This window comes from Monopterus albus, unplaced genomic scaffold (genome assembly GCF_001952655.1).
Source record: "Monopterus albus unplaced genomic scaffold, M_albus_1.0 scaffold418.1, whole genome shotgun sequence".
NCBI lineage: Eukaryota > Metazoa > Chordata > Actinopteri > Synbranchiformes > Synbranchidae > Monopterus > Monopterus albus.
This window is the reverse complement of record NW_018128298.1, coordinates 403,925-415,336: the sequence shown is the minus strand read 5'-3', so window position 1 is coordinate 415,336 and position 11,412 is coordinate 403,925. Positions and strand designations below refer to the sequence as shown.

Sequence of the window (11,412 nt, the reverse complement as noted above, 5' to 3'; positions counted from 1 at the left end):
TCGTCTTCCAACCAGAAGGTTGAAGGTGAGAATCTCGGTGCCTCCAGTCCACGTGTCGAAGTGTCCTTGGGCAAGATACTGAACCCCCCCAAATTCCATGTGTGTAACATACTTGGCCAATAAAGGTGATTATCCTTATCCTAAATACTCGAGTAACTCAGAAGTACACTGAGTACAGTACTTTGGTAAATGTACTTCGTTACTCTGTCTGTATCAGTGTGTGTGTTTAGAGGCTGATAAGAAAATCTGAATAGAAACAGAAGGTGCTGTTGTATCAGCTGAGCGTCAGACGACAAACCCAGTGACGGTCTGACTCCAGCTGTGGACCAGGATGACGCTGGTTTCCTGTTGTGATCAGCTGCTTCATTAGATAAAGGCTGTTTCCTTACACTTCCTGAAATATGACCAACATCAGCTGATGGCTAAAAGCAATAAAGGAGAAATCTGACCAGTGTTTTTTTTTGGTGCATTAATAACACAGCCTGTCATGAGCACTAAACAAACATGAGTCTGTGTCACTGGTCTATTTACAGTGGATTCATCACGGCCTTCGAATCATGTTTGTCTTTAACACTGCCGACATATCTATGTAGGTGGCGACATTCCTGCTTTTCAGGATCACACTTACTCACTGTAGCGCTGCTGGCCTTTTCTAGAACTTTCTGCCCTCCTGTGTTTATTTCATGTTTCCAACTTGAAGAATGGTCTTTGATGCCACACACACTGAACCTGACACTGAGAGAAGAGACGGCGAAGTGGCAGGATGCAAAGTGTCACTTTATGTACACAAGAAAGCGTACTGACCTTTGTGGCTTCTCCAGAGGCAGAGCAGCAGCATCGAGGCCAACAAGATGCAGACGCCCACCACAGGAAGCAGAACCAATGTGACAGACGAGCTCTGTGACGGATCCGGACGCCCTGCTTCAAAACAGAAAGTTCACAGTCTGACCTCAATGCAAACAAACAGCCCCCAGTCTAATCAGCCCAGGGGCTTTGTGCTAAGCTAAGGTAAACATGGGTTAGTCTGTGGAAACAGTGACTTTAACATCTATATTAAATGTGTCAGTGCTATGAGCGCAAACGAGCACAAGTTGTTGGAATATTCCTTTAAAGTAGAGTGCCCTCTGTTTGATAGAGGTGGAGCCACACTAAGTCAAGCTGCTACAACCAAATGCTTGGAAAGACTTTGTCAGAATGTCTATATAGTCAAGATGAATAAACAACAGCTGGAGAAAACACCCTCAGTTTAACTGTCAGCTGCTTCCATGTGGTAGATGATTAAATTAAATGAGACAATACAGGGATTTTTCTGGTGAAACAGCTGTGGCTGCTCCCAGAACGGCGTCTGAGGAAACAGGGGCTTGGCGAAGCCCGGCCCCCTCCCTCCTGTAGGCTGCTTCATCCCCACCAGTGATGCGACCTATCACTGCGGTGTCGTCCGTGAACTTGAGGATGATGTTGTCTTTGTGGGAGGCGACACGGTCGTGGGTGAACAGGGTGTAGAGGATGGGACTTCTCAATAAACTCATTGGCTCTTCTCTCTTTTTTCCCTCTTCTTACAGACAAACATTTGCTACAGTTTCTCTTTGGTAGGGATGTGTCTGCTAACTTCCCTTATTCACAAAAAAGTTCTCCCTTTCCTTAACCACATGAAATCTTGAACCATGAAGTCTGAATCATGGGACCAACAGGTCATGGTTCACAGAAACCATGAATTGGGTAAAGGAAGACACATTTTAAAAAGTGGGCTAGGCTCCAAATTAATTATTTAATTTATTAAATACAGTTTCGGCATTGTTGCCAACTTGGCAACTTTCTCGCTGAATCTGGCGACTTTCCGAATTCTCTTGGCACGTTTTTTTATATATATAAAAAGCGACTAGCGACAAATCTAGAGACTTTTTCTGGTGTTTTGGAGACTCAAACATGAAAGCAGAGGGTGCTGCCTTGAGGCCCTGCCCCGTTGCAAAGCACTCATAGCCGGTCAGTCTCACAGTAGCCTCACGCAGCATTCCCAGCTTCAGTCAGAGCAGAGAGGAGACCCACACCGCTCCCAGTGTTGCCAACTCCTCAGTAAGGAAATATTGGCTGTCCTAAAGTAGCTAGAAGTCGCCAAATGACGTCATCGCCTAATTTGTAAAGGACGCTGTAGGAGAAAGGAATGACGTCATGGGAGAGACAAAAAGTGAGTAAAAACACCCTAAATATGTTTAGTACTACAAATTAACTTTATTCTGTTGATTCTTGGTTTGCTTGTTTTTTATTTTGCCATTGAAATAGGCCATCACTTCTCAAAATAACTTCATGACTTGAATACTTTGTCTTGACCCACATTACATAAATCAGTTTTGTCCTGTATTGGTAAATGCTAGAATATCAAATTTAATCAATTCACCCTCCTCCTTTATCCGGGCTCAGCGGCGGGCTTGCGCATGCGCGCTTCATTAACAGTTTGGACGCGGGGCGGTGTGGGTCCAAAACCCAGGCGGTTTGTCAACTTCTTCTTACCTCACTGCTTCCTTCTTTCATTACGGATGTGATTCTGAACAATAAGAGAATTGAGTGAAGCAGCAAAGTTACAGCTGCTTTCAGTGTTGTGCCCTGTGTTAGGGTGATTTTCATTATTAGATAGAAATGAATATAATTAGATAGGGTTTTTATTATATAGCCTACATAAGTCTATATACTTTAATCTCACAGTAGTGTTTATGTTTATGTAGTTACATATCACCCTATGTGTTCACTGAATCACTGGTCAGTATTTACTGTGTTAGCCAACTGGAGCACTGTTTAACATCAAGGGGGACTGGTTCACTAAAACACTGAATCTCATTAGATTTACAGCTTTGGCAAAGAGGGTCCACAGTTAATTTATTATCACCACCTGGCTGATGAGCCCAGGGGAATTAGGGTTCACTGGGACACCAAGGTTAGTAAACAGAGATTAGATCTGGAGGCTGGAAGAGGAGAAAGCTTCAAAGGTAGAACCATTATGTACACACACACAAGCAGAGCAGTTTTAATTGGTGAACCGGAAAGCAATGCCTAATACGGAGCAGTCAGTTAGAAACAAAAGAAGAAGTGGGTGTCTATGTAGAAATTAAGGCAGTGTAAGTATTCCTCCAAGTACAAAGAAATAACACAGTGTGGTACAACTGTTGTTCATTACAGGTTTAGTAAATCAGAGTAAACCACTCAGACACAGATTCAGTAGCTACTCACCAACCACAGTGCACAGTGTTGTTATCTCCATGCTGCTTCGCTGCTGATGTCGCCTGTAGGTTGACTGGTTGACTGGCTGACTGACTGGAGGAACGGGGGGCTGTATCACACCTGACATCTAACTGCATATCGCATTGAGGCCACAGCTTCCTGCTGTTATGAGCATCTCTATGTCCAAGTGTGTGAAGAGTTGCTTTGTGCAGGATGTTGTTGCTTGTTGCTGCAACTCAAATGTGGAAGGTTTGTGTCTCTGGCCTCTTTTTACGATTTGACTTTATTTATTACAGCAAACCCGTCAGACAGCTTTAAGAATATGAGGACGCTGCTTTTCTCTAGTTTACATTGTTAAGTAAATCTTTTTGGGGGGGTTGACTGTTGTTCAGAAAACATGTATGATATAAAGACCTTGGGCCCTGGAATCATCATTTTCATGACCGTGTGATGTTTTATAAACTAAAACATAACTGGATTAAAAAGGAAACTGATCATGGAATGAATCATTAATTACAGCCCTGTTGTTTTACATTTACACCTGAAGAGTTGAGAAAGATCACAGTGGCTGATTTGACAAGTTGTGAGTCTAAATGATTATCAGCTGTGTTTTTATCAGTAATTAAAGGTGGAAACCCCAGTGAATTTCACTTTCAGTGATACTAACAGAGAACTTATGGTAGTTCCCAGGGCCTCCCAGAATTTCTTCTTTCAGTTTTATAGTGAATAACTCCTACTGGAAAGTAAAAGAGTTTATTGTCATTTTGTTTATTTAATAAACACAACAGAAATCATGAATCTTGTGATGTTTATCAGTCATATGGTCTGTGGGATTCAAACCCATGTGCCTCCAACATGTGTTCCAGCAGAACGTACTATGATGTAATGTCATGATCCCAAACCCCAGTGGATGCTCACATGATCCTCCATTACCCTGAAAAACAAATAACTAAATGGAAAAAAAAGACCTTATGTAGTCCATGGGGGTGTCTCCACTCTCATTCTTAATCCACTATTAATACTATTTGGTGTGAAGAAGAGAAATAATGAAAAACCGACTCCTTGTTAGATTGTTATACTTAAACCATCTCAAGAAAAATCCAAGCTCCAATTTTTATTAGTCTTTGTAGGTTTACCTTCTGAAAAAAAAACTTCCTCACTGAACGGGGAAAAAGGACACGTTTTAAAAAGTGGTCTAGACTTTAAATTAATTGTTTGACTTATTAAATAGAGCTGTTAACTTTGGATTTAATCACCAAGCAACATAAACCAAATCAAACCATGATGTCATCACGTATCCACGTAGCGAATGTGTCTGATCACGTGTCTCGGACTCAGTTTATATGATGGAGGCGTTTAACCTGAGCTCAGTCTTGTCGGCCACGTGTTTCGGGCAGGTTCCGACATGTACCTGAGTAAAACACACTTTACAGGTTTTACCTTCTCTCTGTCCCTCTGCACTTTGACCCTCCTCTTGTCTTTCGTCTTCGGGACGTCCGCTGAAGGTAAACAGACGTGTTACTGTCATATACGTTACTGTTAACTAGTTGATTTTATTGGTTTATGCTTCAGTTTGTCACTTGAGCGACTGTTCAGTGAAAGAACATGTTTTAGTGGTTCCGTTTTTGAACTGTAATATGAAGTTAAGTTAGTCGTTATACCCAGTGAACGACAGCTGTGTTTAAGTTGTGTGTATGTGTGTATCACTGTTGTTTAGCGTTGAAGATGTTAAGTTCTGTGTTTGGACCTCGTTTTTAAAAATGTGTTTACATTGTCGAAAACTAATCAATCCGAATTAGCTGTTAGTACTTCATGTTTGCTCTGTACTATTGAATGTACCGACAGCTGTCACCGAATTACTTTGATACCGAAGACAACTTTAAAACGTGATGATTCTCAGGCGAGTTCGGAGCCTAATTAGCGTTTTGTTTTCTGTGGTTTCTAAGTGGGTTTATGGTGTTTAATTACAGATGACATGGGACATGATGAAAGTCTACATCACACTGGACCTAAAAATGTGTGTGAGCTGTTAATACACGTAGAAAACTTTAATAGTCATGTAAAATAACCTGTAGCAAACAAATGGACAAGTCAAGTAAAATGATCGTCTCTTTGTTTAACACTAATTAACAAAAATGCTATTAACCTTAATTTGGAATCAGAAGTCTATATTAAAACGAATGTTCTAGCTGTTCCAGTCATTTCCACTGATGCTGATTCATTAACTGACTCAGAGGTAAATTCCATGTGTGATTGATCACAGACTCTGAAACTGGGCACAGCATCATGTTTTGAATAATTCGGTGGAAACGAAACGCTGCCTTGTTTTAAATTCAAATGTTGGGGTTTATCCAGCTTCCTGATAAGCAGGCAGCTGCTGTAACGGTAATAACCGTTAGTAACCATAGTAACGGCCAACGGCTTTGGTCCCAGACCAAAAAGCATTTTCCTTCCTTCTATCAGCCTGTTGGCTTGTAGAATAACCAGGGCTGTTTGAAAATGAAGATTTATTTATATTCAACATTTATGGCTGATTAGGCTATATAAAATTTGCAGGTCTTAAAAATCATTGGTTTCAGTGTCATTAAAAAGGCCAGTCTTAAAATGAATGTCTCTTGGTTTTAAAAATACTCTTAGCCTACTGTACGGCAGTAACCTTAGATATAAAATGTTTTACCACGAGTGATTTTTAGCTAAAACTAGACAAACATCTTACAGACCTAATGTGGCCCTAAAGTAATGGTTTTCATAGATGACTCCATTCATTTCGTCCTCCTTATCCAGGTCCACGTCATGTTTAGTGATTAATCACATTGTTCCTAGTGTCCTATACACCTGGGTAGGGAAGACAAAAGGCTGAAAGTGCTCATCACACTGAATCTAAGAATGTCTGCAGGCTGTTAAACTGTTAGTAATGTCAGCATGTAGCTGAATTAATGATGTGGCTGCTGTTTAGCAACAAGCAGAAATCTTAGTACACGTACAACTGTTTAATACACATTTAAATGAATTTGTAGCCTGTTAAAACAAGCTGTCCAGTAAAATAAAGTGACCGTCTCTTTGTTTAACACCAATTACCAAACTTTAACTTAAGTTTAGATTCAGATTTCTACATTAGAAACAATAAAAACCAGATTAAAGACAACATGGTCAAAACAGATTTCCACACAACACCGGCAACCGGAGTTGTGCACAGTCTGAACTGTCCTTTCATTTTTAGGACGAGACTTTCTGGTTTTATCGTTCTGAAATAATTACAGACTATTTGGAGTTGTGAGCGATGCCACGCTACAATAAACAAAAACTGGATTAAAGACAACATCGTTTTATTTGAGTTTCTTTTTGTCTTTTTCAAAACAAAGCATATGTTCATTTAAAACTTCTTGAACTGAAATAAACTAATGAGAATCTGTCAGTCGACTCTCTCTCACTTCTGACTGTAAAGCGTGACGGCCATTCTCAGCCTCTGGAAATGTTATAAATTCACAGATGTTAATTGTTTAGCATTAAAATACTGAGATAATACACGATGTTGCAGCGCTAGGTCATAAAGTATTCAGATTCCAAATGTCACTCTTTATTCAGAAGTTTTACTTTTCCCTCTCAAAGGTTGGCCTCATGTGATTGGTGCACTTCAGCCAGTCATCGCTGCCCCAGGTGATGACGTCATCCTGCCATGCTATGTGGATCCTCCGGTCAGCGTGCGGGATCTGAGTGTGGAGTGGTCGAAGCCTGATCTCAAGTCCGACCCCTCAGACCCACAGAGCCGGGTCAGGTATGTGCATGTTTACCGGGGCAGACGAGAAGATGTGAATCTGCAGATCGGGTCATATGCCAAGAGGACGACGCTGTTCACAGACGCCCTGGAAAGAGGAAACATATCACTCCAGATCAAGAACGTGACGCTCGCAGACCAAGGCAGATACAGATGTTTCATCCCGAAGATAAATACCAACATGAATGACGCAGTTGTTCAGCTTGTTGTCGGTGAGTGCGTTTGTTTACGCTTTAACTTGAGATTGTTGAGAATCTGTTGAATTTAGACCTGAAACAATTAGTCAGTCAACAGAAAGATAATCAAGTGTTTTTTATGATCAATTGATTTGTGGGGGAAAAGCCAAATATTTGTGGATTTCAGCCTCTCAGAAGATTTGCTGCTTTTCTTTGTCATATGTGTCAGTAAACTGAATGTGTGGAGGTTTTTGTGCTTTTGGTCAAACACGACATTTGAAATCATCGGCTTCAGCTTGATGATGTTTCTTAAACTGAATGATTTGTAAAAATTACACGTTTTTGAATCTTGGGAGGTTATTTTGTCAAACTCATGTTGCTCTTGTCCTGTTACTGTAGTTTTTTAAATGAATGTTCTAACTCATTGGGAATCTTGTATTATTCTAGATCCAAAGTTTGTTAAAATGTCACCAAGCGAGCCGCCGCTGCAGCCCAGGGATCACCAAACCCCGGGTCCAGAGGACACGACACACGTTACAGGTGAGCAAACAGTTCAGCTGTGGGTCCAACAAACCCCTGAATCATGATCATATTCATGTTTCCCTTTGTCTCTGTTTGCTTCTTGTCACATCAGGCGGTCGGTCCCATCTGGCCCTTTGGATCCCGACTGTGGTTGTCATCATCCTGCTGATGGTCCTGGGCGGTGCAGTCGGAGGATACTTAGCTAAACACAAGGTCCTACAACAAGACAGTCAAACATAACAACATGCACCATGATGTTGCTTCGTCTTGTGTAAACCTTACCGTGCTTTTCTGGGAGGCAGCTGGTTAATTATTAACCTTGTCTTCATTGTTCATCCAGGTTCCACCGTATGAGGCCGCCCATAACAAACCAGCTCCAGCCTAGGTGCCTTGCTCAGGGGCACTTTCCTCGTTGTTGTTAGTGGGAGCATTAAAAGAGCGGGAGGTAAATGTACCACTCCTGGACCTTTGACCTGACTTCATGGATTCAAACCAGCAACACCTGCACCACAGGGACAGCCACCTCTACATGGAGTAATTGGATTGTTTTGCATCCAGAGCGTCTCTAACACCTGCTTCTGAGTGTGCAGGCAGTTTTTCACCCAATAAGAAGGTGAGTCATTTTCTATTGATTCTGAATTTGAGGAGCAGTCAAATGTTTTATCTCTGTTCACCTGCAGAAGTTTGAATAGATCCTAAATATATATTTATAGTTTCACTAAAGTTCGCATGGCGTCTAATCAGCTGGGCTGCAGGTTACCGTTCTGTCTGCTCATCACGTCCACTGTAAAGTCGTTGTGTTAATGAGAGGAGCTAATGTGTGTTTTCTTTATCACCTGAAGCTTTTGGATGCAGCCGTATCAAACACAGGAGGAATCTGATCCTCCTGGAAAAGGCTGTTTGGAAACGGAACCTAAATCCTCCTGTTGACTCTGCGTGTGATCAGTGGCAAGATCGCTCGGCATCAACATGAGCCTTCTTCTGTTTCTGTGGATACAGTTTGCTCAGATTTTATACCTCGTACTTAATTCTCAGCTGCACCTTTGTTGGTTGAGAACCTTTCGGTGGTCAACCAGAGCTGTTTCACATGACCTCACAGCGACCTGAGATCCAGTTTCATGCGCTCAAACCTCTTTTTATTTATTTATTTTTTTCTGTGAGTGTCATATTTTGTGTGGAACTGAAATCCATAATTTACAGCCTTTTGTTTTTTACCTCATTTAACCCTGGCTGGGTGAAGAAGAATGTTACCAGCAAAGACAAGACTTGTTGATTTGTTATAAATCCTCCTAGCTTTTATTTATATTACAGTTAAAACTGCACTTAAAGAGAGGACGCTGTGTAGAGGATTAGTTTATAGTTATTTCTGTTAGTGTAACTGACTTGAGGCCACACCCCCTTATTGTTTACATTCATTAAATGTGAGTCTACGAGCACGTTTCACACTGTGGTGTGTAAAATGTGGATTTGAGTTGCAGTTGTCTGGTACAACGGTTTCAGAGCTGAAGGACATTTATTTTGAAGTTTAAACGCTCGCTGCTCCTGTGACATCGACTGTGAAAGTGCCTTTGAGCAGGGCACCTCTTCCTCACTACAGTTATTAGATTGTTATTGTTTCTGTTTGGGGGAAAATGTTCCAATGTTTGGTTTTGAGCACCCACTTTCAAATCAGTTACCTCTAATGTAAAGTCAGACTGGAGTACTACATTAAAGCACGTTTGTGCACTTTATAAATCTGTTCTGTTTTAGGGATGTTAATGATGTTGAACAGTTTGTTCAAGCTATGACCCTTTATTTATTAAAAGTGTCTGCACCTGTTTTGTCAGGTTTATTTCTTATTTGATGCATCATAAATAACCACACTGGTAAGTGAATACAGCGGGTACAAGTCGCTGAATAAAGCATGTTTTCCAATAAAAACAGTGCTGATGTCATTGTGCCTTCACTCTAATGTACCTGTTACTTTGTGAAATGTCTTTGACCTGCTCATCAGAGATATCAGATGTTTGTTAGCAAGGTTTTGCTAAAATTCTCCCCTAAACTACCAAAGCATTATACTGTATATTAGTTTGTGCCTCCTTCCATTCTCAGTATAATGTATTAAACCTTTGTCTTATTTGAGTAAATCCAAACATATTTTAAAAGTTAAACTCTACCTTGGCTTGTTTTGAGTTGTGTGTACACAGCACGAGGTCTGATATCGTGAAAGTAGGTTATTGAAGATTGTATAATCAGAAAAAGTCAAAACCACACGTCCCTGGGTGGGCTCGAACCACCAACCTTTCGGTTAACAGCCGAACGCGCTAACCGATTGCGCCACAGAGACGGCGTAGCTTCTAGTTTCGAGGGGTGTGGCTTTGAAAGTCTCTCTATATATATGTTTCCAGAGGTCAGATTACGGTGGTGTGATTGGTCTCTGGTTGGTTCGTTATAATTCTCTGTACCGTAAATGGCCCAGACGTGTCCAGACATGGTGGATACGCCAGAGAACAACTGTCAAACCTCAAACGTGGCCAACACAGTAAACCCCTCTGAACAGATTCAGTCTTCAGTCCTCTCTTACCTGTGTTAGACATTTACTTCTAGAAGTTACACTTGATAAATGGCATAAATAGTCCCGGTCTTCACACTGGAAGCACTAACTGGGGTTTCCCTTTACATAAAACAATACTTTCACATTAATTACTCTAATTAGTTTAATTTAAATTAAGAGGGGGATATATATGTAAGGATACTATACAATAAACGCGAAGCTGACGCAGACAGTTGAACAGCTCGTCCCCGAGTGTTGAAGTACGATGCTGCCATCTAGTGGCGATAGTAGAAAGGTGTTGTATTATCTGGGACATTTCTCCTCCTCCCCTCCTCTCCTTGTTTATTTGTCATATGAACAGTTAGGACAATGAAATTCTTACTTTGCCGTGACAATGAATGGCACAAAATATAAAGCAGATAAATAAGTAACACAAAATCTAAGGCAAATCTAAGAAAACAGCTCCCAACCTTCAGTGGTGAAATATGAAGTACATTTACTGTGGGCTTCTTAAGTAGTGTTCAAGTGACCGAACATGTGTATTTCTACTTTATGCAACTTTATATTTCTACTCTACTAATGGTGGAAGAACTACTCAGATCCAGTAAGTCAGAAATACAACTGTGTAAAAATACTATGCTAAAAGTCATGTGTTTCAAAAATATTTGAGTAAAACACAAAAGTACCAGCATCAAAATACTGCATAGGTGTAGGCTATATTTAGGCAGAAACTATAGATTTCATGTGGCATTGCAGGACAACAGTTCCCTTTAACAACGCATTAAAAACAGAACATGATGGTATTCTAAGGTAATATTTATGCATTATTTCATATTTTTTTGTGAGAATGTTTTAGATGTACAAAACACCACGAATTGATATATTCTGAGTATACGAATATAGTTTTTCTGTGATTATTATGATTGTTGATAAAACTACTATTTCCCAGTTGTTTGTGAAAGCACCACCAGACCCCGTGATGCTGTCCGTGGTGCTGAAACAGCAAAACCCCCAAAGTTTCTTCTTCTCTTGTCTGTGTTCAGGTGTTGTTCCGTCACATTTAATTACGTTTGAATATATTATAGTCATAATTTACATATAGCTAATTATTCTCTGAAAGCAGCAGGAGCAGCTCTTTGGACTCGTAGATAGCGGAGGTGTGGTGACGTCACAGAAAACGTGACGCTCTTTCC

At 40.7% G+C, this 11,412-nt stretch overlaps 1 protein-coding gene and 1 non-coding gene across 3 annotated transcripts; one reads left to right on the top strand and one right to left on the bottom strand.

Moving 5' to 3' along the window:
* Positions 1-4,546: 4,546 nt before the first annotated feature.
* Positions 4,547-9,504, top strand: LOC109951922 (myelin-oligodendrocyte glycoprotein-like). 2 transcript variants are annotated; one of them, XM_020586691.1, is made up of 6 exons: positions 4,547-4,718; positions 6,823-7,200; positions 7,612-7,704; positions 7,799-7,899; positions 8,027-8,299; positions 8,529-9,504. In XM_020586691.1, exons 1-5 carry the CDS (start codon positions 4,619-4,621, stop codon positions 8,069-8,071), a joined length of 717 nt encoding a protein of 238 aa, XP_020442347.1. In that variant the 5' UTR covers positions 4,547-4,618; the 3' UTR covers positions 8,072-8,299; positions 8,529-9,504. The 2 variants fall into 2 exon arrangements, with proteins under 2 accessions (XP_020442347.1, XP_020442346.1); XM_020586690.1 differs by having other exon boundaries at positions 7,799-7,914.
* Positions 9,505-9,938: 434 nt separating this feature from the next.
* Positions 9,939-10,012, bottom strand: trnan-guu (transfer RNA asparagine (anticodon GUU)). Its single transcript has one exon. It is a non-coding gene; the product is annotated as a tRNA-Asn (tRNA).
* Between the last annotated feature and the right edge of the window lie 1,400 nt (positions 10,013-11,412).